Source organism: Dipodomys spectabilis, unplaced genomic scaffold (assembly GCF_019054845.1).
Source record: "Dipodomys spectabilis isolate Male_0828 unplaced genomic scaffold, ASM1905484v1 ptg000132l, whole genome shotgun sequence".
Taxonomy (NCBI): Eukaryota; Metazoa; Chordata; class Mammalia; order Rodentia; family Heteromyidae; genus Dipodomys; species Dipodomys spectabilis.
The window spans coordinates 2,268,030-2,293,550 of record NW_024870809.1 but is presented as its reverse complement, the minus strand read 5'-3'; the positions used below and the strand labels follow the sequence as shown (position 1 = coordinate 2,293,550).

Here is a 25,521-nt window from a genome sequence, read left to right as displayed (position 1 = left end):
GTTTAGGCAAACCAAAGAAGTATAAAGGCAAGGTTTCTTAGTTGTCCACTGCCGCATAACAATATTGCACCAACTTGTCATCTAAGACAACACAGTTATGGTTAGCCTAAGTGGTTTAGGAATTTGGAAATAGGTTTAGTTGAATCTTGTGACACTTTCATGAGACTGTATTGTCAGGATTGAGTTTTTACCTGGTGCTTTGATTAGGGAAGTACCTGCTTCCCCATTCTTGGTTCTTGGCAACATTTATTTTCTCCAGCTATAATACTGATGCTTCAGTGTTTTGCTGGCAGTTAATCAAAGGAAATTTCCTTCGTTTCTTTTCTACATTAGCTCAATGAACTTGGCTGTTTGTTTTCTTACTAGTGACAGAGAAACCAACAAGATGAGTACTACATTCTTTCTTAGTGTAATCAAGTAAGTAATGTATTGATTAGAAGCAAACTCTTGGAGTAGGAAAAACACAAGAGTGTAAACAGTAAAAGCAGGGTCATGGGAACCATCTTAATGTGCATTTGCCCTTGGGAGCTCTTAAAATACAGATATAATCTATTGAGTAATTGTATTGTAGCACACAGTTACAAGGAAGGCATAATGCAGATGTTGGGGTGCAAGCTTAATTTTTAAAAAAATTTTCGATCTGAGCTACTTTACCACTAGGTGGTTGCATAGTTGTTAGATGTGAATAATTATTTCATTTAAAGCCCTTTGTTCTAAATCTTTTTAATTAGGACTGAAGAGTGTGGTACCTTCTGCAGTGTTGAAAATATCCCAGAGGGTTGTATTCAAGGATCAGAAGAATCAAAGGTTTGATTTTTTTTTTTTTAAGAAAAAAAATTTTCATACTACTGGCTCAATAACATGATAATTTAAAAGTTAACGTCAGGTGACCCATCCTAATTTTGTGAGGTGCATATAGGAAGTGGTCGTGTTTTCCTTTATTAAATACCTACCTGTTTAAAACTGCACTAATTTTCCTGAATTGCTATTAATGAAATTGTGAGTTTTTCAATGCAAAATCTGACAAGAAATTTCAGATCTTTTTTCAAGTTAAAATTATAATAGGCCAATATTTAGTCTATAAGCAGTCTTTTTGTACAAAAATTGCTTTATTTAAAGGATATAGTGTCTTTGTTATTTCAAGAAATTAGGTACTGATACTGGTTCTTGAGGAGAAATGTTAAACATACATATAAGGCCTATAAAATCAAGCAGGTTTTCAAGTTTGTAGTTAATATTTAGTATGGTGAATGGCTAAGAAGCAGGAGAAAGATAGTTCCTTTGGGAATTATAATAAAATTTGACAATAAATTTTTCAGAAGGAAGAATTGAAAATGGTGAATTTGTAGCTTGATTATTTTTGTTTTAGTCTCTAGAAAATCTGCCGAAGTTGTTCTTCCCCTATAAGGTGCTCAAAGCCCTGGATCCAGAAATCTATCGTAATGTAGAATTTGATGTTTGGTTGGATAGCAGAAAAGGTAATGAAATATCAGTGTGATCCATTTGATACCTGACCAATCCAGGATAATTTTGCAAACTGTTTCTTGGACGTTTCTAACATACTGACATAAGCATGGAATTTTAAGCATGTATTTATCAATCTATATTTTAAATCTCAAGGAGGAGACATAGATTTAGAAGTGGGGAGGGATCTTTTTGAACATTTTGCTTACCTGGAATTAAACTTTGCAAAGATTATATGGGCATAACATATAGATAACTTTAAGAGTTCCAGACAAGAACTCTTTGTGACTAGAAACAAGCCTATCTGAAAGTTATGCATTATGATTACCCTTCAGGAGTAGGTGAATAATTTAGATAGACCTGTGGGCCACATATGACTGATTACCTGTTTTTCGTCCATGGGCTTTTATATTTCAGTTGATAGAAAAAATTAAAGGGAAGTATTTGTGACATGAAAATTATGTAAAACTCAAATCTCAGTGTTTATGAAGTTTTATAGCAAAATTGAGTAGTTCTGACAGAGTCTGTGTGGGCCAGGAAATTTAAAATATCTATTATGTGGCTCCTTACAGAAGAATTTGTCAACCATTGAAATAGGTAATTATTTATCTCTGTGAAATGGATGAAATTAAACTTTAAAAAAATGTTCCACATTCAGCTTCTTGAACTTTGGTGAGCCTAATCATGGTTAGTTAAATAAGGTTAAGTTTATAACATAATAAGTTGTTTTTAAAGAAAGGTAAATAATACTTTCAAATGGTCCTGCTTTAGTATTTGACTACTTACAAACTCTATGTTTTCAACCTGTTTGTATTTTAAAACACAAAACTATTCTCCAAAGCTACTCTAAATTGGCCACAGGAATAATCCATCAAGAATGTTAGAATTGGGGCTGGGAAGGTGGCTCAGTAGTACAGTGCTTGCCTACCATGCATGAGGCCCTGGGTTTGATTCCTAAGCACCATATAAGCAGAAAAAACTGGAAGTGGCACTGTGGCTCAAGTGGTAGAGCGCTATCCTTGAGCTGAAGAGCTAAGTAAGGGACAGTGCCCAGGCCCAGAGTTCAGGCCTCAGAACTGATAATAATAATAATAATAATAATAATTAAAAAAAATTTTAAACAATGTTAGAATGACCTTACAATGATAGCACTGTTAAATACTATGGTAAACATAGATTAGGAAATGTTTGAAAATTGCAAGTAATCCAAATCAGTTGTAATCTAGTTTTATTTTTGTTTTATTAGAACTCCAGAAATCGGATTACCTTGAGTATGCCGGGAGACAGTACTATTTGGGAGACAAATGTCAGGTTAGTTCCTTCTTTTTCAAAACTTTTTTTTCCCAAATTTTTGCTTATAGTCATCAATATGAGTTGGGCACAGTAGTCACCTATAATTCCTGCACTCAGGAGCCTGAGGCAAGCTTGGGCCAGACACATAGTGAATTCAAGTCCAGCCAGAGCTATATCTAGTGGACCTTTTCCAAAAAAACTGGATTGTAAATATAACTCAGTGGTGGAACCTATTTGACTAGGATATGTAAGCTTCTGAGCTTGATCCCTCATACTACAAAAAGAAAAATTTGATCAAGATTTTATGTACAAATGTTAAAAAGATGTTTTTAGTATTTTATTGGATTTTAGTTGCAAACCTTTGTGAAATTTATTTAGATGTAAGATTCATCCCGTATGTACTTTCTTCATTGATCTCTGTGGATAGTATTGTCATTTAAAAATAGTAGATATTAAAATTCACTTGGGAAAAAATATTATTTTTGTCTGGGAGAAGCCAGGTATGTCAGTAGACATGACTAGATACGTTGCCTTTCAGGTTCGTTTGAAATTAGATGGAAAATATTATAATGCTCATATTCAAGAAGTAGGAAATGAGAACAATTCAGTAACAGTTTTCATTGAAGAACTGGCAGAAAAGTAAGACCATAATAATTTGTTTTTTTGAACATAATTTGTTAAAATACTAAAGTCTTGTATCACTATGGCATTTTCATAGTATTAATGTTAAAATAATCAGAAACATCTGTTACTGGCCTAATATTTTACATTATAAAGCATCTGCTGAAATGCAATGCCTAAATACAGTAATCACATATAAGAACTTCCAAATCGTAGTTAATAGTCAACTTATTAGAACTAAGTACAACAGAATATTGGTGTAAAACTGTCCATCATAGTAATTGAACAGGTAGTTTGAGTTTTCTAGCATCAGAACAAGCTGCGTTAGTCCTTTATAATTTATATGCAGTGTCAAAAACAGATTAAACTTGATCTCTGAAGTCTCAAAATTACTGTTTTCAATGTATTCAATAAATTGAATTTCCAGGTATTGGTTATGCTGTTAGTAGTACACTTTAAGATACATTAAACTGAGCTGGTGACCCATGCCTGTAATCTTAGCTACTCAGGAGGCTGAGATTTGAAGCTAGCCTGAGCAAGAAAAGCTTTGAGACTTTTATCTCTAGTTAAGTAGCAAAAAAGCTTAAAGTAGAGCTGTGGCTCAAGTAGTAGAGCAGTAGCCTTGAGCAAAAAAGCTCAATGACAATGCCCAGGCCCTGAGTTTAAGCCCCAGGACCACCATGCACACAAAAGATACATTAAACTGAGCTATGTTGACCTAACAATCAGAAACATTTCCGGAGTTTAAAATAATAATTTCTTGCTCATTTAGCATGTCCATAATGAGTCAGTAAAGGAAGATCTGGGCTGATAGTGGTTCCCTCTTTACATACATTTTTCCATGATCACAATGAGGAAAAAAAATATAACAGACCACTTGCTGGTCCTTAAAAATCACATTTTTTTATTGGCCAAAGTAAATGGTTTCTATAGCCATTGGAGTAGGGAGCAGATATGATTGTTCTAAGGAGAGGGAACAAATCTTTATGATCTAGTAACAGTCTACCACATATGATAGTATGTACAACAAATTCTGAAATTATAAAAGTACTCCTAGATTTTCTAACTTACAAACAAAACTAAACAGGGAAGCTAGTAAACAATAGATTTAAAGAAAATGCACTTGAAAATGAATCATGAGGGGTGGTGGGGATATGGGTACTGAATGAGAGTAAAGTCTTTGTTGCAGTGGCTTCATGGTGACTCATTTAACTTTAAGGCATGTTGTTCCACTGGCTAATTTAAAACCAGTTACCCAAGTGACATCTGTTCCTTCCTGGAATGCTGTACCAAGTCGAAAAGGAAGAGGTTATCACAAAATACCTGGAAGCTATGTCCCAGAAATAGGTTTGTATGCTAAAGGTTTTTATTTTTCGCTTTCAGTAGCCCCCTTTATATACCAACATTGTACTTGGTAAATGTATATTATATGTCTTGTGTGATTTCTTAGCTTACATGTTACTGATGTTTTGGGATGACTAATGCTTTGTTGTAGAGGAGGGTTCTCCTGTGCATTGTATCATGATCCTTGGCTTCTAACTACTAGGTGCTATTATGACAATCAAATAGGACATACCAGATGTACCCTGAGGAAGAACATGTCAAAATGTCCCTGATTGAATAATTGTTATAGGTGGTTGTGTAAACTTAAGCTAGTGTAGATTTTATGCTGTAAACTAACTTGAAGGGAAAATGTTTTTCAAATCACCAAGAAGTAAACTCAGGAAAACCACCAGAGATATTAAACATAGCTTTCTGGAACATAGTAATGTGGGTGACAATTTCCTTCTTTACATCTCTTTCATTTGTTCCTACAAAAAGCATCTAAAAACTTTAAGGCACATGTGGAAGTAGAGGGCTGCTGGATTTTTCATTTGGTTATGAAATTTACTATGTTTATTGTTTAAAAGCTATGTCAGAGATGAGTATAAAGCAGCGGAAGAAGATCTTCAAAAAAGGCCGAGGAAAGGAGGTCCATATGAATATGGCCTGTGGCAGGGGAGAACCCATCCTCCCACCTAGGCTTCACCATGGAATGCATTATGGACATGGTCCTCCACTGCAGTACTCACAGATGGCTGGCAATGTTATGTCCAGTGAATATTTTTATCCTCAACATTCATCTCAAAGACATGGTCGTGGATATGGGATGTTCAGGTAAGACTTTGACTTTCATGACAGTGTATATCTTATACAAATAATTCCTGAACAGAATTATAGAATTAAGAAAAAGCACTTAATTATAGAATTAAGAAAAATCATTTAGACACTTTTTTATTCTGTGTCCAAAGAGAGCTTAGAGCTGATATATACTTAATTCTTACCAAAAGAATTTATTGGCCAGTTTATATTCTTATGTTTGGAAATGCTGAACAGTTGAAGAGATACTTGAAGATAAAATAGTATCAAATAAGTGTCCTTAGGATATTTGCCACCATACTCAAGAATAATCCTAATACCAGTGCAAAGTTCTTCCTAACTGGATGTTTCCAGAAAGGCATGCTGAATCTGTTTAATTACAGAGGTTGACTAAAATCAAAAAGTTCCATTTTTCCTTTCCCTTTACTTTTAGGGATTCATCTCACTTTATAGATAGACACAGTGTACCGAACCCTAAAGTTGGTTTTTACCCTGGCCCAGGTAAAAGGTGCTTCCAGAACTATGATAACATCTCCTATAGATCCCGGTAAGTAGTTGAAGTGTTCAATGTTAGAAAAAAATGTCTATGTCTGGTATTATTGTTGAAAATGTAATATGGACTAATTTTTGAAGGTATCAACTTTATTTGAATTATTATTTGGAAAGTATAAGGAAGCTGGGCAATGCTGGTTCATGCCTGTTATCCTAGCTGCTTAAGATTAGGGGAACTGTAATTCAAGGCCAGCTGGGTAAGAAAAGTTTACAAAATCCTTTCTCAATGTAGAGCTGGATGCAGTGGGGGTAGTATTTGTTATCTTAACCATGTCAAAAAAGCCTGACATAGGCAGATCATGCCCAGTTATGCACTGAGGTAGGAATCAAGACCATATCTCAGAAATAACCAGAAAACAGACTAATTGATAAGAAGACCATCCTGGCAGGCTCTCTAAGCCTCAGAGTTCAAACCTAGTAACTTAAAAGAATGAAGATAGCCAAGCATTGGTAGCTTATCCCTGTAATCCTAGCAGGTAAGAGGGGTGAGATCTGATAATTGCGGTTCAAAGCCAACCCAGGCAGGAAAGTCTCTGAATGTCTTATTTCTAGTTAACTACCAAAAAAGGGAAATGGCACTGTGCTTCAAACTGGTAGAGCACTAGCTTTGAGCACAAAACCGGAGGGACAGTGCCCAGGCCCTCAATTCAGGCTCTAGGACTGGCACCAAACAAACTAACACAAGTTATTGCCATGTTTTAACTTACTTGCCCTTTTTATTTTCCAAATTATGTAAGTTCCTATAGACGTGGTCATCGTCAGATGCGTTGTATGAATAAGGAATGCCAGTACAGCTTTGCCCCAGGAGGCCAGATTCCCAGTGGCCTTCAAGAAACTGTTGCTTACTACGAAGTTGCAGAAGGGAATGAGACTGCTTATCCAACTTTACCTGTAAGTGGATCAGAGCTTCACTTGTAAAGCTGTTACACCTTTTTAAAATTAAAGGTAATATATGTAAATTTTAAGGTTTTTTTTTCTGGTGTTAGGTATCAAACCTGGGTCTTTATACAGGTAAGGCAAGTACTTTACTTTTGAGATATATCCTCAGCCCTAATTTTAAGTATTAGTTTGGCCCTAATTTTAAGTATTAGTTTGAACAACTAAATAAAGTCCTTCAGGGCAAGCACCAACTTAGCTCCTTAGAGCTTTTAAATTTGATTTGTTTCTTTGTTTTTCTTGAGACAAGATCTTATTATGTAGCCTAGGCTAGCTTTGAATTTACAATCCTCCTATCTCATTCTCCCAAGAGTTGAGGTTATAGGCGTTTGCTACTGTACCTGGTGAAAATAGTTTTTTGTTTTTTTTTTCCCAAATGCTATTCTTGGAGAAGTGGATAGAGTTAGCTAACCTTGCCTATATATGGGCTAATATATTCCGGTTTCTTGACCATTATTGACATATTTTTCAATTCTAAACTACAATTTGAATTAATTACTTATTAAATTAACACACTTCTCAAAATTGCAGTTTATAGTGTTAGTGTAGTTTCTTTAAATTACTTTCAAATCATCCTAATACGTTACTAAGCAGAGGATTGCAAGTGTGTGTATGTGTGTTTTGTATGTGTGTGTCTTGGTACAGAACCATGGAGGTCCTCCTACGATGGTTCCTGTTACTTCAGGATACTGCGTTACAAGGCAAGGACATGGCTCAGGAAAACAGACTTTGAATTCAACGGAGGGTAATGGCAGTAATGACAATGGTGAGTCATTTAGTGTCAAATAGAAATAGGAATTAGAACATAAGAGTTGTGAAGTGAACCAGAGGGTTGGCTTAAGAAGGTCTAACTCTGTTCTGCTGTCTTATTAAAAATACAAATTATATAAATTCTTTTAAGCTTTCTGGGTTTTTGAGTATGACCTGATATTTTCATAGATTTCTATTCTACATTGTTATAATTTATTTATAGTACTCTGAATAGAGTGAGTTTTATTTGATGAGATAACAGTATGAAAAATACTCCTTAATGATATTGTACTGTTCATAGTTTTTACCATTTGTATACTTTAGGCTTCTCATGTGACTAGTACTTTACCTGATAAGACTGATGTGAAATAAATCCTTCCTCCAAAGTACTCTACTTCATCTGTAATTATTAGTATTTATTGAATCTTAATTTGCTGTCTGTTCTAGTAAAGTATATTTATAATTTAATGAAATTCTTATTGCATCCTTCTGAGAAATTTGGAATTCCTATTTTATAAATGAAAAAATTGAAATTCAAAGATAAATGATATTGCCAAAGCCATACTTTCTGTAAGTGGCAATGTCTCATAATTTTGTAGCAACTTTATTGAGACATAAGTTATATATTGCATAGTTTACTCAAAGTGTACAATTAAGTAGCATTTGCTGTACTCAGATTGGCACATTCACCACCACAGTTAATATTAGGACATTTTTGTTCCTTTTTTTTGCCGGGGGGGTGGGGGGGGGGTGGTCTGGTATGGGGCCTGAACTCTGGGCCTGGGCGCTGTCCCTCAGCTCTTCAGCTTAAGGCTAGCACTCCACCACTTGAACCAAAGTGCAACTTCCGATTTTTTTCTTTTTGCTTATGTGGTGCTGAGGAATCAACCCAGGGCCTCATGCATGCAAGGCAAGCGCTCTACCACTGAGCCACCTTCCCAGCCCCTATCTTCCATTTTTATCATCCTCCAAAGAAACCCCATATCCACTAGCACCCACTACCATTTACCTGTGATCTCCTTCCTCCAGCCTTTGGCAATCACCAATCCATAGTTTACTTACTCTGGACATTTCATTTAAATGGAGATATGAATCCTTTGTGAATAGAAGAGTAAGATTTTGAACTGGTATTTATCTCTAGCACTTTATATATACCACACATATCACAAACACACACACTCTTACTAATATTACCTCTGACCATGAAGTGTTTTCTTTGAACAAGTAAATATTTTGCTGGTCCTGGAGTTTGAACTCTTGCTCAAACTCTCCATTTGAGCCACAATTCCAATTTCAGCCTTTTCTGTGATTAATTGGAGATAATCTCATAGATATCTCCCCTAGCTGGCTATGAACTGTGATCCTCAGATTTCAACTTCCAGAGTTGATAGGATTACAGGCTTGACCATTTACTTTTTTTTATTGTAAAGATACTGTACAGAGAGGTTACAGTTACATGACTAATGAGTACATTTTCTATCAAGCATTGTTACCCCCTCCTTTGTTTTTCCCCTACTATCTCTTCCCTCCCCAACTCCTCCCTCTCCCTGCCAAGTTGTGAAGTTCATTTTCAACATAGTGTCTCATACATCTCATTGTTATAATGGATCATTGTGTATCCTTGTTTCAGCATTTTGTTATTTCCCATTCCCCTCCCCAAATTAGAAAAATGTATATATAAGATGCAGGGCACCGGAATCAAATACAATGACAACAGGGGTTATACAATGGTGAAACAACATACAAAAGAAAAAAATCACATAGTACATTAAAAACAACAGCAAAAAAGAGAAAAAGCCTCTTTTTTTTTCGATTGGTCGTGGGGCCTTGAACTCTGGGTTTGGGCACTGTCCCTCAGCTCTTCAGCTCAAGGGTAGCGCTCTACCACTTGAGCCACTTCCAGCTTTTTCTGCTTATGTAGTGCTGAGGAATTGAACCCAGAACCTCATGCATGCAAGGCAAGCACTCTACCACTGAGCCTCCTTCCCAGTCCCCCAAAGCCTCCTTTAATATAATAAACATGTACTGAAAAACTGCAGATGATTTAGTGGCTTTAAGGTATAAGTTAATCTGAATAAAAATCCTTACTTGTTATATTCTTCTTGCTAGTTATATAGAGGAAAACACTTTAAGAATTTAATGAGGGCAAGAATATCTGACACAGAATGATGTGTGAAAACATGCATGTCCATGAATGTTCTTAAAGATCCTTACTATGATCGTTTATTCAGATGACTTTTTAACTTTTCCTTGTAGTCCGTATGAGTAACTACATATATACTATTCACAGTGACATATTTAAAATAACAGAACCTTTATTCTGAACTTAAGTCTTACTATCTGTTTGGTTGATAGTACTATGTTTTGAAGAATCGAATCCAGTTTACATCTGTGGGCTTTCTTTGGTAGAAAATTATAAAGTTGGAGATTTACTTTGTGTTTCAATTGCCTGTTGATATTAATGGAGAGTACTTTTGTCTATTATCATCCTTTGAAGAAAAACTACCCATGCATACTTTGAAGAAATACACATATATAGACATATGTCTATATACACATACATGAAACATGCTGGAAAACAGATCAGGAAAGAAATTACTTTTTTGTGATGCTGAGGTTTGAACTGAGGCTTGGGTTTACTAGACAAGCACTCTAGTTCATACTTGAGCAATGGCCCAGCACTTTTTAGTTTTGATTTATTTTTCAGGCAGGATTTGCCTAGGACTTACCCTGATCCTCCTACCTGTGGCCTCCTGTGTAATTAAGACCACAGGCATATACCAACAAGCCTGGTTTATTGTTTATAGCCTATTTCTGGTTTCATTATCTATTGACTAAAAAGCTCAAATACCTATCAAGAATATGCTAATTTTGGTTTTGAAAATACACTCATGAAACATAAGAAAAAGCAAGGACTGCCTATTTGGTTCTGTTAAAATAATACAACATTTTCCTTTATTATTTGTAGGGGGATATCATGAAGAATATCTTTACTCATCAGGTCAGTGAGATTCTAGATAAAACCTTATGTCTTTGATGAAATTTCAAATGTAATTTTTTTTTTTTTGCTTTACATTGACTCTTCTAGAAACTGACTATGGAAATTCAGATGTGTATAGCACGACTGCATCTACAGCAAACTTGGTAGGTACTTAATAATGGCAAACATTGTTAACTCCTACTATAAATTAGGGTACTGTTCTCGGGGTTCTACATATACATGTATTTAAGTCAGCAAAACACTTTGAGGTAGTTAGCGTTGTTCCCATTATATATCTAAAATTGAGGTCTAGAAATAAAGTAAGTCGTTACCTTAACTCATGTAACTGTAACCCCTTTATAACATCTTTATAATAAAATAGAAGTTAAAAAAGAAATAAGGCCTTTAGTAAGTTAATCTATGTATAGATATATCTATATCAGAATAAAAAGAAATTCTTACATTGACAGTGACATTCTTTTAAATGTTTTTATTACCGGAGTTTTTTTGTACCAGAAATTTTCATTATGATTTTTGTATCAGAATGAGCTATAAATTTTATTTACTTAATACAATTAAGTTTGCTTCTTGTTTATAGTATGTGCACAGTGAAAGCCTATAGAAGCTACTCCATTCATGATTGCCAACTCAGGAAATCAAAGGTGGTAAATGGTGCACTGACTCTTAAAGTTTCCACTGCAGATGCCACATACCAATCTTCTTTATTTCATTGACTACATCAAATCTCACTGAGTTTAACTTTTGTCTACCTGGAAGGCAAAAAGTTAGAAATATTTTGACAGCATTAAAACTATAATATTCAACTAAATTTCTCTAAAAAAGGGAAATAGTGATTTTTGTACTAAGGGAAGCAGCCTCTGAGCCCCATTCAGTGTATTCAGATGCAAAAGTGAGGATTTCAAAATGATTATGTAAAATTCCTCATACTGGGTTCATCTGTTGTTCTTCCTGAACTAGACCTAAAATCAAACCTACAAAGTTTACTGTTCGCCGGTTTTAGAGTGGTGCACATGAGATGACCAGTTACACTAGTGTTCCTTCTCAGAATGGGGGAAAGTGGAAGAAATGTAGTTTTTGGCCTATCACAGTTCTGAGATCATTATGGGTATACTATGTAGCCACCAAGTTATGCGTGGGAAAGTGTTTTCTGGTTTATTATTTTCTGAAACTCTTGTAAGAAGACCTACCTGTCCCTGGTTATATTTGAAGGTGGTAATTTGGTAGCTTGCCTGCTTCTTTCACAGGACTGGGGCTCACAGATTATTTTACTTTCCTTGAATAATATTATTTCTGAGTCTTGGTTTCTTTGGCTGTGACATTAATTTATTTAATCCTCTATTTTATCCCTATTAGTTTTGTGTACCAATAACCATACTTCTGATTCATTTTATAGCTATGCTAATCAAATTTGCTATAATGCTTTGCTTTCTTATTTCTGAGTTTTACTTGATTGTGAACATCTAAAACATACCAGCCAGCCAGGAGCCAGGGGCCAGTGGCTCATGCCTATAGTCCCAGCTACTCAAGAGGCTGAGATGTAAGGATCATGGTTCAAAGGAAAGTCTGTGAGACTTTTTTAAGTCTAGGCTTGGGTGCTGTCCCTCATCTCTTCAGCTCAAGGCGAGCACTCTACCACTTAAACTACAGCATCACTTCCGGTTTTCTAGTGGTTTATTGGAGATAGAGTCTCACAGAGATTATTGTCTGGGATGGCTTTGAACTGCAATCCTCAGATCTCAGCCTCCTGAGTAGCTAGGATTAAGATAATTGGAGTGGCACTGTGGCTCAAGTGTTAGGACACTTGTCTTGAGTTGAAGAGCTCAGGAACAGCACCCAGGCTCAGAGTACAAGCCCCATGACTGACAATAAATAAATAAACAAAACAAAATATATCAGACTTATTTTGTATATTTTTCCTTGAGATATTTTGTCCACATGTGATAATTTAGTGATTGCCCATAGCTGAACTTTCTTTGAGGCATCTTTTCTTCAGAAATTTTCAATGATTTTGATCCATGCTATGAAAGTGAATTCTAACTGGTTTTTCTCAAAGTATTCACCTTATATTTTAGGGTTGAAACAGTTATCTCTTCAACCCCATGGGTTACTGTATACTAGGGCCCTCTGTTCCTTTTCATTCCTATCCATAAATTACTAATTCTTTCCTGTGAAAGATTGCTGATTACAGTCTGAAAACCATGCTAGTGTGTGTTTTCCTAATTTCCTTAAATCATAAATCTTACCAGTAAGATTTTTTTCAGTTGATATTATTTCTTTTTAAAATATTTTTTGTTATTGTAGAACGGTATACAGAGGGGTTACAGTGACATGAGTTAGGTGACGAGTACAATTCGTTGTGAACCATGTCTCTCCTTCCCTTGCTCTTTCCCAATTTTTCCCTTCTGTCCCCAACCACAGGATGTATAGTTCATTTTCTGCTTAGTGATTAGTGAGTACCAGTGTCGTATTTATCCTTTCTTCCACCTTCTCTGTGCTTTCCCCTGCCCTCCCATATATAAACTAACATACAAGACAAAAGGAAAAGAAAAAAGCAACAATAGCAACTAAAAAAAAAAAAATTCACATAGCTATTGTCATTCACTCCTGTGCATATATCCTTTAGCCTCACTGTGTGAATGTCTAGAGTCCTGTATAATTTGTCATGTCCCAGTGGATATTTTTTCGATCATTCATTGTGTTTACATGTAGATTTATTAGGAGCATTCTAATTACAAAAAATGAAAGAAACCGGGCTGGGAAGTTGGCTCAGTGGTAGAGTGCTTGCCTTGCATGCATGAGGCCCTGGGTTCGATTCCTCAGCGCCACGTAAGCAAAAAGAAAAAAGCCGGAAGTGGTGCTGTGGCTCAGGTAGAGCGCTAGCCTTGAGCTGAAGAGCTGAGGCACAGCGCCCAGGCCCAGAGTTCAGGCCCCACGACTGGACCCCCCACCCACCCAAAAAATGAGGGAAACCATGCAAACTGTATCTTTGGATCTGGCTTACTTCACTATGATTTTTTCCAAGTCCTTCCACTTCCTAGCAAATTGGCAATGTCCTTCTTTCTGATGGAAGCATAGAATTCCATTGTGTGTGTGTGTGTGTGTGTGTGTGTGTGTGTGTGTGTATACACACACACACACACACACACACATATCACATTTTCTTTATTCATGTACTGAAGAGCATTTGGGTTAGTGCTATATCTTAGCTATGGTAAATAATGCTGCAGTTCACATGGTTGTGCTGGTAGCTGTAGTATAGCCTGTTTTGTGGTCAATTGGATAAATGCCCAGGAGTAGAATTGCTGGGTTATAGGGTAGCTCTTGTTTAGTCTTTTGAGGAACCTCCATACTGCTTTCCAAAGTGGTTGAAGAAGTCTCCAACTGTGTAATAGAGTTCACTTTTGGCCACATCCCCAACAGCATCTGTTATTGTTTGTTTTCTTGATAATGGCCATGCTAACTGGGATGACATGGAATCTCAATGTTGTTTTGGTTTGCATTTCTTTTATGGCCAGAGATGTTGACCATTTGTTCATGTGTATATTGGCCATTCTTACTATTCCTCTGAGAAGTATCTCTTTTTTACCCCATTTATTGATTAAATTGTTTAGATTTTAAGGATTTATTTTTCTCTGATCCCTTTTTATTCACACTTCCACTTATGGCTTTTTATTTGATAAGTAATTGGAGATGGATCTATCAGGGACTTTCCTGTCCAGTTTGGCATCAAACCATGAACCTCAGATCTTAGCCTCCTGAATAGCTAGGATTATAGGCATGTACCATCAGTACCTGGCTGACCATTAACATTCCTGTTTATATTTCAATGGCCAAACAACTAATATGGCCATACCTAACTTTTATTTTTTCACCTGAAATTATTAACCTATATTACTTGTGTATATTATGGGACATTTCATTGTGATATTTCTATATCTGTATATATTATGCATTTTCTTATTGTAAAGGTGATATACAGAGGGGTTATAGTTACACAAGTCAGGTAATGAATACTTTTCTTTTTGAACAGTATCACCTCTTACCTCTTTTCTTTGAGTTTTTCACTCCCAACCCTTTTCCCCACAAGTTGTATAGTTTGTTTTCAACATAGTATCTAGTGAGAATCACTGCTGCATTTGTTTACCTTTTTATCCCATCATTTCTATGCTCCACCTTATCCTCCCCCAAACAGATAAACTTATATACAAGAGAAAAGGTATAAAAACAAAAACAGTGACAAAGGAGAAAAAAACAAGTAAAATAACATAATACCTCTTGTTTCAGTTTCTTGGAGTTCATTGTGATAAGCATCATTTTATATGATCATATGCCCAAAGCTATTGAACTTTAGTGATCCTCTCTTAAAGATATCTTTTTTTAGTTTCAATGTGTGAATTTAGAGTCCTGTATAATTTATTATGTCCAAGTGTATTTTTTTGTCTTTTACCATCCAGCATGGTTACTTGTAGATTTATAGGCACTTTGTGGTTATAACAAATAAGGGAGACCTTGCGACCTATGTTTCCTTGGGTCTGGCTTACTTACTTCGCTATGACCCAACAGTTCCACTCCTGGGCATTTATCTAACAAACCACAAACAAGGCCACACTAAAGCTACCAGCACAACCATGTTCATGGCAATGTTGTTTACCATAGCCAAGATTTTGGAATCAACCCAGATGACCTTCAGCATATGAATGGATCAAGAAAATGTTGTATATATACACAGTGGATTTCTATGCTTCTATTACAATGATATTGTACCATTTGTAAGGAAATGGAAAGACTTGGAAAAATTGTATTATGCATTGATTTTTTAAAAACTTTTTAAATTATCTGTAAGTAGTTGTAAAAGAAGGTTTCAGATGGGCACTGATGGCTCACACCTGTAATCCTTGCTACTTAGGAAGCTGAGATCTCAGGATCGCAGTTCAAAGCCAGCCCGGGCACGAAAGTCCATGAGACTCTTAGCTCCAATCAACACTTCAGAAAACCAGAAGTGGCTCTGTGGCTCAAGTGGTAGAGCACTAGCCTTGAGCTGAAGAGCTGAGGGGCAGTGCCCAGGCTGAATTTGAGCCCCATGACTGACAAAAAACAAAAAAAAAGGTTTCAATCAATATTATCAGTTTATGAGTACAGTGCATTTTGATGAATGTCATTCCTTCCATCATTGTCCTCCATATCTCCCAACTCCACCTATCCCCTCTAATTATCTTGTTTTATTTTCACATATGCACATTGAATATTGTGAATGTATTCACCCTCCCTTTCTCTTTTCATTCTTTTTTTTTTTTTTTTTTGGGTCCGGTCGTGGGGCCTGAACTCTGGGCCTGGGCGCTGTCCCTCAGCTCTTCAGCTCAAGGCTAGCGCTCTACCACTTGAGCCACAGCACCACTTCCTGCTTTTTTCTTTTTGCTTATGTGGTGCTGAGGAATCGAACCCAGGGCCTCAGGCATGCAAGGCAAGCGCTCTACCACTGAGCCACCTTCCCAGCTCCTCTCTTTTCATTCTTTTGTCTCCTTGCTTTTTGGTATTATTTTGTTAAATTACAGGTTGTTTGAAGGAGTTAATTCAAACCTTTCTCACATATATCTTACTTAAGACCACATGTTTAATGATCCAATATATATTTGCAAATATGTTTATAATTTGGATCTAATTTCCACATATCATACCTTGATTTTTCTTTACTAGTATTTTCCTGCCCAATCCTTTCTCTTCCCTTCTCCAGTCCCTTTCCCAGTCCTTGGATATTTCTGTCCTATTTTCTGTCATCTTTTATTTTTAAACTGAAATACATATCTTTATGTATTTGGTTTATTTCATAATATGATTTTAGAACCTTGGACAGTCCTTGGAAGCAAAGATAGTACCTAGGAAAACTGGAAATGAAGAAGGGATTTTACTTTCATTTTTTTTCATTATGATTACTTTTACCTTGGCAGCTTTATGTACTAATTTTGCTTTTACTCTCCAGGCATTATACTGAGAAGAGAAAAATTTTTGAGATGCATAATTCTTTTACACCTTTATATTTTTCCCTTACTTTGTCTCTTTTAGAGAACAAGTGATTTTTTTCCAGCCCAACCATCACTTTATTCTCGTATCACATGCTTCTTTTATACCATCTGCTGACATAATTAGTACCAAAAAGAAAAGACAAGTAAAACAGACTCATCATTAGAGAGGGCAAGCTTGGTCACTTTATTTCTTTCACTTTAATTTCACTTGATACTTGGTCCTTTTTATTGTAACTTTATCATATACTCTCATAGCTTTCAATTATCTTCATGATAGGCTCCACTTCTACTCTTCAATCACCAAATTCACAAAACTTTAAGTCATTTGTTTTCAGCATTCTGAAGTGAGAGTACCAATATACGACTTGAATAAAGATTTCCAGGCACAGAAAGAAACCAGGAAAAGTGGTTTCTACTTTTTATTTACATGCTCATCATTGAAGTCTTTCGCTAGGTATATTTTTAAGCATTCATACAGGGCTTGCTCAGCCATGACAGATGTTTTGTTTTCAACAGGTGATTTGCTTATACTTAAACTTTGGAGAAATGCAATATTAAATCCATGCTACATATTGCTCACAGTGCATAACATATCAAATATGTAGTAACTTTCACTTATTACTCCTTTATTCTTAGCTGCTCCAGTAGTGTGTCATTCCTATGTCTGATTAGTAGTTGTTTTTTTGGGGGGAGGGGAGTCCAGTTGTGGGGCCTGAACTCTGGGCCTGGGCGCTGTCCCTCAGTTCTTCAGCTCAAGGCTAGCACTCTACCACTTGAGCCACAGCGCCACTTCCGGCTTTTTTCTTTTTTTGCTTTTGTGGTGCTGAGGAATCGAACCCAGGGCCTCATGCATGCAAGGCAAGCGCTCTACCACTGAGCCACTTTCCCAGCCCCTGATTAGTTGTTTTATAAAGCTTGGTTCTTTAGCCAGAAGTAAATAGTATTTGGACCTTACTACATCCTTTACGTCCTGCTTAGCTAGGATATAGCTGAACTATTAGCTAACCCAGTCTTCTTTCTTGCTTAATCACCAGAGAGAAGAAGGCTTTTGTTTAGCAATATTATTGTTTTTTCCTACTGTGTTCAAAGGTCTTCAGTCAAAAAAGACCAATGAGAAAATGATTGGTTTATCTAGATTCAGTCTACAATTGGGCAGAATCTCCCTGGATAGGGAACAGTGCAGTAGCCTAAACCAGGAGCTAGAGTCATGATTCTTTTTAAGGTACTGTCATAGTAATCATTTCCAAACTTGCATGATTTCAGAACAGATCACATTCACTTAGCTTTAGATATTATAATAAATTAGTTTTAATTTCTTGATTTCACTTTTTTCATCTATATTTCTGTGTTCATTAAAGTCTCTTTACGACAAAAGACCGTGTTCTCTTATCTGCTTAGGACACAGTTACCTCTTACATCTACTCCCAGCAGGTAATATTTATAAGTTACCAAGGAATCTTTTATAGTGGGTCAAACAGAGGATGTGGATTTTTCCTTTCCATTGCCTTTATCCAGCTATTTGTGTTTCTAAAAGTATTATTGTATCTTCTGGTACCTGGTACAGTGGTTAAGTTCAAAAACCTGCTTGTGGCTTTGAAATTATGTAATCATTTAATCACAATCAAAAAAAAAAAAAAAAAAAGAACCTCGGGGAAGGGAGGGAGGGAGGGGATGGTAGGGGGAAAACAATGGAGGGGGTAACAATGTTCAAGAGGAAGTGTACTCATAACCTCACTCATGTAACTGTAACCCTCTGTATAGTAGCTTTACAATAAAAAAAAAAAAAAACCTGCTTGTGGCCGCTGTGAACCTCTTACATAATGAATGAGTCAGTACTAAATTAACCTGTCAGAAACATCTGATTAGCTTGCACAGGTGGCTCACACCTGTAATCCTCTCTACTCAAGAGGCTGAGATCTGAGGATCACGGTTCAAAGCCAGCCTGGACAGGAAAGTTAGACTCTTAATCTCCAATAAACCACTCAGAAAACCAGAAGTAGCTCAAGTGGTAGAGCGCTTGCCTTGAGCTGAAGAGCTGAGGGACAGCGCCCAGGCCCAGAGTTCAAGCCCCATGACCGACAAAAAAAAAAAAAAAGGATAGGTAGCTACAGGTATGACTCTAAGGGTATAGGACTTGCTAGAGGCCCTGAACTCAAACCCTAGAATCATGAAAAAGAGCTCTGTGAATAGCTCAATACTGTATGTTGTGAGAAGGTAGTCTGATCTCTTAAAGACTATGGCCTAAGTAGAAATTGTAGCCTCAAACAACTGTCCTCATACGTTCACAAAGTTCCATAAAATGCAAAGCACTTGTTCTGCCTTAAGAAACTATGTGGGAAACTATGAAGTATATGTGTTTATATGCACATATGTACATATATAATGCACAAATAATGTGGGAATACATATTTTGTGTATATATACATATACTAAATGTATCATATACCTCTAGAATAGGATTCAGAAAATCCTGAAGTTACCTTTTCAGGAAAAGGTTGCTAAGCAGATAAAGATCAGGTTAGAGAGAAACTGCATTGTACACATCTTGATGTTTGATTTTTAAATTATATTAATAACTATCTTTTCAGAAAAATCTCAAACTAGAATCTTCTCAAAGAAATAAGCTTCCTTTATATAGTATTTATAGAGCTTGACATCTTGTTTTAATTATCAATACACATTCCTAAAATTTAGGATCAGATAAGAAATGAGTACCATTTTAGAAACCAAACTTAAGAGTTCTGAATTTTCTTCTCTTTGTAGGTGATAGGAAATTCTGCAGCAAGTGAAAATTCCTGTCCTGGTCATGTTCCAGCTCCAGTCTTACCTAACTGTGCAGCAGGTGATCAATCTAGTAGTACCTCATCAGTTTCTTCGCAGAATTCTATACAGCCTGTATTTGTCACTCCACCTACTCAAGGCAAGCCAGGTAGGTTGTAAGCAATTGCTTATTTGGGGAGTCTCTTTTTCTGATGACTAACATGCATACACAACTATTCTGGTGATCAGGTTGATTTAATTTCCACAATTTAACTTGTTTAACCTACTTAAGATTAGTATTTTTAGTCAAGAGATTTGAGAATCAAGATTTTAATTGTCTTCTGGTAAATTTTACTGATAAAATTTTGTTCTTCCCTTTTTGTTGCTTACTGAAAGGGTTAGTACTAGTTTCTAAAACTTGGAGTCAAGTTTTATTATATAAGAACTGACACAGGCATGCTTTCACATAGGATACGTTTCTGAAAGTTGGCTTTAAAATGTTTCCTTTGTTATGAATCATTACCCCAAGAATGTCATAATAAAGAATATTAGGCTTCCAATCTTTAAGAGATATGGAATCAAATCCTAGTTTCATTAACTTATTAACAGTATACATTTGGACAGTTTATCCTTTATTATGTATGAGTATGGGAGTACTAACAATACCAATTCATGAAGTAGTTGTGGAATTACAGTTAATGTAATTTAAAGTTCTTAGCAGTTCTGGGAAAGTGATGACAACATCAAGATAGCTTTTCAATCCTAGTTCTAATAAGAAAATGGATTTAACAAAACCAAAGCCCATAGATAGTATCTTGCATAAAAGTAGGTGACTTAGTATTCTCTTAGACATCTAAATTTAAGCAGATAGAGGAAAACCACTATTCACAAAACCTGCACGCTATCAGGGTTTGTGTGGAAGTACAGAGAATGTTGCTATATAGGCCTAAGAATTAATTTTAAAAAGATTTAATAAGATTTTACTGGAAAGTAGAGTGTCCAGTTTGAAAGCAGCATCTAAAACTGGGAAGGGATTTGATCTGTCCAATACTAAGTACATGAGGGAAATAGTAAAAGGATCAAAAATCTTAGAACAGTTCATTTAGAACTCACAGAAGTGATCGGTCAGGGCTCCCTTTTGGGATTGTATTTTTGACTAAGGAAAAAAAAACTGCTAGGAATGGACTCAGAATTCATCAGAATGGGAAAGAATGTGTCCATATTAACATTGGAGAGACCAGTTAAAGAATTACAAATTGCAGTCATATGTTTTTGAACACTATAAAATCAAAGAGAGTTCATGAATTTAGGAAAGCCACCATTTATTCCACCTCATCCAAAAGTTTATGAAAAGTGTTCATAAGAGGAAATAAAAGTATTTAAGGTAAAAGTTTATAAACAGTTATTTTTTTTTCTTTTGTCAGTTGGGGAGTTTTGCACTCAGGGGTCTGGGTGCTGTTCCTGAGCTTTTTCTGCTCAAGGTTATCACTATACCACTTAGAACCATAGCTCCCCTTCTGGTTTCTGGTGTTTTACTGGAGATAAGAGTCTCACAGACTTTCCTGTCTGGGCTGGATTCAAACCGTGATTCTCAGATCTCAGCACTCTGAGTACTTAGGATTACAGTCATGAGCCATCAGTACCTGGCTTAGCAAATATCTTAAGGGGAAAAAAGCAGAATAATATCATTGGAGAAGGTGAAAACATGTCAGAAATTTGCCAACTAAAAACTCTACGAAAACTTCCAAAATGAGATTTATATTAATAAAATAATGTAAAATATTACTGAATAATTAGAAAATTTCACAAAGTAAAAATTCAGGAAAGACTTGGAAAGAAAATATTATTTCAGTAGTATAGTTTGTAAGAAGCCTGGTAAGCAGAGGAAGAATTATAAGTAAGGGGAAATCTAAAACTGAATGAAAATCAAAACGAATTCAAAGTTGACACACTGAAGCGAAAAGAGATCAAGTAGTGATGATGTCATTTGAAGAAAGCTGAAGAGAACTAAACAAAAACAACAAAGGTATAAATACCAAAAAAAACTTGATTGATATTTAAAAAGCTTAAAAATTTTTGAAGCATACTGAAATAGCATTCATCATACCAGAGAGCATCCACTCAGAACAAGCAGCACCAGTATAGTCTAGAAAAATTACTGGGCTTGAAAGACAAAGTCGTTTGAGCTAAACAAACTGAAATATAAGAAGAAATTAGGGGCAGCATATAAAAATCTGAGAAGATTTCCATAAACACTTCTGGAAGAATCTGCTAGTGCTGTGCTTTGAAATAAGGTACTCACTAGCCACATGTTGTTAGCATTAAATAAAAAACTTCATTTCGCACTCTCATGAGCATCTTACCAAGTACTCAACAAACCGCAAATCACTTGTACTCCCTTATTGGACAACACAGAGTATTTGTACTATCATAGAAAGTTATTTTGACAAGAGTATATTAGGGAATAAGTTTTTTGAGTTTTGAATTACCAAAAGAAAATTACAAGCATAATAGAAGAACCAATGTCAATAATATATGGATACCCATAGAATAAAGAGGTCTAGGAGGTTGAGAACATACTATGTAATAACCTTATATTTGGAGAAGGAAGATAAGCCTTTTTGTGCCAGTTCTGGGACTTCAACTTAGGGCTTGAGTGTTGTCCCTGAGATTCTTTAGTTAAAGGCTCACACTTGGGCGGCCACAGCTCTACTTCTGGCTTTTTTTGTTTAGTGGATATAAAAGTCTCACAGACTTTTTTGCCCAGGCTGGCTTCAAGCCATCATCCTCAAATCTTAGCTTCCCGAGTAGCTAGCTAGAATTATAGACATGAGCCACACTAGTGGCCAACTGATAGAGCTATTTTTCCAAGTGGGAAATTTGAGAGAAGGTGTGTAAAACATTTTAATGTCATCAATCACATTAGCTTCTATTATCTAGATTCTCCTTTTTCTGAGTGTAATATAGGCTAGAACAAATGAGCAATTATGAGATGTTCTAATTTTGTCATCCTCTATGGTCTTGTGAGTCAGAATTCTCAGGGGTAGTACATGCATTTTACCCTTGAAAACACCAGTGTATTTTTTAGATCTCTTCAATGAAAATAATTATCAGAAGCAGTATATATCCCTGCCACCCAGTTTTTGTAGTCTTAATATACCATATATCATCTTGAAAAAATTACAACCTTGTGGGGAAATTCCAGGTCTGAGCAGGGCATGTTGAAGCTGAGTATTGAACCTGTTATTTTAATATCAGGGAAGCTTTCAAAGGAGCTATCTTTTTTTTTGGGGGGGGGGGGGTCCGGTCATGGGCCTGAACTCTGGTCCTGGGAGCTGTCCCTCAGCTCTTCAGCTCAAGGCTAGCACTCTACCACTTGAGCCATAGCGCCACTTCGGCTTTTTTTTTCCTGATTATGTGGTGCTGAGGAATCAAACCCACGGCCTCATGCATGCAAGACAAGCACTCTACCACTGAGCCACCTTCCCAGCCCTCAAAGGAGCTATCTTTATTTGTGGTGCTGAAGTTTGACTCAGGGATTCATGATTGGTATGTAGGTGGTCTTCTACTTGAGCCCCAGCCCCTTTATGTGAGAATGGTTTCAAACTTGCATGGTCTGGCTTCAGGCTGCAATCCTACTTATACCTGTCATATAACTGAAACTGCAGTTTTAAATCACTTAGCCAGCTTTTTATTAGACATGGGGTTTCACTAACTTTTTCGCCTATGATTCCTAGAACTGTGATATTTCCAGTTTCCATGGGATTCCAGGCAGGAGCTATTGCATTCAAGCTATCAGAAGCTATCTTAAAGACGTTTCCACAGTCATTTAACAGGACAAACTGAGCTTCAATACTGATAATTGTAGTAGATTAGAATATAACAAATTAGTGAAATTTCTAAGTTTCTAATAATATTTTTTAAAAAAAGGCATCTGAAAAGGATGAAGGAACAAACTCACTTATCATTTGGAAAAGGTGAAAGAATTAAGCATTTAACTGTTTTTTCTTCTATGATGTGACCACTAGGCAATCAAATGAGAGAAGGAAATGTCTCTTTATAACAGTATTCTAATTAGTCAATGATAAAGAAGCAACAATTTATAATTTTGTACTCATTGTATGGATGAACATTAAACATTAATAGCTGTTAAGTTAAGCTATCGTTTGAATCTCTACTATTCTTCAAAGATTGTGTTGAAGGCTTATTCCATTATGAGTTCTATGGGGAGGTGGTGGAAACTTTAAGGAGAGTTCTAGTGGGAGATCTTAGGTCATGGGGGGTGTGTGCTTGAACAGAATAGTGGAACATAATCCCTTTTACTCTCTCTCTCTCTCTCTCTCTCTCTCTCTCTCTGCCATGAAGTGAACAGCTTCCTCTGCCATATGCTTTCACTATGATGTACTGCTTCCACAAAAGGATCAGAAAGCAATGAGGCCACTGGATAGATCGTGTAGTGAAACCTAAATATGAGTCAAAACAATCTCTTTATGAAGTAATAATCCCATGTATTTGTTACAGTAATGAGAGTTGACTAACAGATTGCAATGACAGTCAGACAATACCTATAAATACATCAGTCCAGAGTGATCAAGTCTCCTGGATCATGCTCACTATACAAAACCCATTGACCTATATGAATAAAGGACTAAATTTATACTATGGGAAATTCAGTATGCTCAAAGGATGTAAAAAAAACATTAAGATATGAAAGGAATGGTAGAGGAACCAATAAATTTTAAAAGATTCAAGACATCAGAATTTAAAAATATATTAGACTAAAAATTTGTATAAGGATGCACATTTAGGTCAGAAAACAAAGGAGAAAACCACAAGGAAGTGTTTACTGTTAAAAATAAGGCTAGGGGTGGGAAGATGGCTCAGTGGTAGAGCGCTTGCTTTGCATGCATGAGACCCTGGGTTTGATTCCTCAGCACCACATAAGCAAAAAGTAAAAGGCCAGAAGTGGCTCTGTGGTTCAAGTGGTAGAGTGCTAGCTTTGAGCTGAAGAGCTGAGGGACAGCGCCCAGGCCCAGAGTTCAGGCCCCACGACCGGACCCTCCCTCCCCCCCAAAAAAAAAAAAATCAGGGTAATCTTTACTGTGAGAGGAAGATGGTTTTAAGAGGGGCAAATAGAAATCTTCTGGAGTAGCTGATAACTTTTTTGGGGGGAGGGGAGTATTATCAGGTCTTGAAGTCAGAAACGTGTGTGTATTTTCTCAGCGGCACTCATCACTTGAGCCATATATTCAGCCTAGCTTTTTACTGATTATTTTAGAGATAGAAACACCTGTACTTTTCTGCCTGGGATGGCTTTGAACTATGACCCTTGGATCTCAGGCTTATGAGTAGCTATGATTATAGGATGGAGCTAACAGTGCCTGGCAGGTTTCATTTCTTGACCTGAGTAATATTTACCTTAAAATAACTCATTAAGTAAAACATTAGATTTACTTTATATAGCTTTCATTTATAAATAAAGAAGTACTTTGTGTACTTGGAGCAAAGGCATGCTATAAATGATACAAATTTTTCATTGGAAATGTCATTGTAGACCTTGGTTTTACTACTTGCTGCTAATATAGGGAAAAACATTGGTTAGCTGCTTCCAGCAGAAATCTGAGCTTACAAAATGCAAACAGCAGGTAAATCAAACACTGTAACTCTTCATTTATGTGAATTATTCAAAGTGTACCCTTTAAATGCCAATATTTTTCTAAAAAATAACTGCTGACTTCATTTTACATTTTGTTCTTTAAATAATTTCCAACTCAAAGATAGTCTGATTTAGTTTTTTTTGACTACATTTTAGTAGCTCTTATCAGTCCCCCAAATGAAAAAACAAAAGTTTCTCATTTTCATGTCTCTTCAGACCCCTCCCATTTTGCTTTAACTTACTACTTATCTGAGAAGGTAGCTTCATGGGATGGCTGCTTTTAATGTAAGTCTTCTCATTGTCATTAAATCCTGTCAACTGCAAATTTT

General features: G+C 36.1%; 1 protein-coding gene across 1 annotated transcript in view; it reads left to right on the top strand.

Annotated features, from left to right (window-relative positions):
* Positions 1-25,521, top strand: part of Alg13 (ALG13 UDP-N-acetylglucosaminyltransferase subunit) — a 76,818-nt gene that overhangs the window by 34,868 nt on the left and 16,429 nt on the right. Inside the window, exons 12-23 of the mRNA XM_042690057.1 lie at positions 732-807; positions 1,370-1,478; positions 2,711-2,775; positions 3,296-3,396; positions 4,598-4,725; positions 5,289-5,535; positions 5,951-6,064; positions 6,807-6,960; positions 7,651-7,771; positions 10,724-10,756; positions 10,844-10,899; positions 19,540-19,705. Of these exons, the coding sequence (XP_042545991.1) occupies positions 732-807; positions 1,370-1,478; positions 2,711-2,775; positions 3,296-3,396; positions 4,598-4,725; positions 5,289-5,535; positions 5,951-6,064; positions 6,807-6,960; positions 7,651-7,771; positions 10,724-10,756; positions 10,844-10,899; positions 19,540-19,705 (1,370 nt within the window). The remainder of the gene's footprint in view (positions 1-731; positions 808-1,369; positions 1,479-2,710; positions 2,776-3,295; positions 3,397-4,597; positions 4,726-5,288; positions 5,536-5,950; positions 6,065-6,806; positions 6,961-7,650; positions 7,772-10,723; positions 10,757-10,843; positions 10,900-19,539; positions 19,706-25,521) is intronic.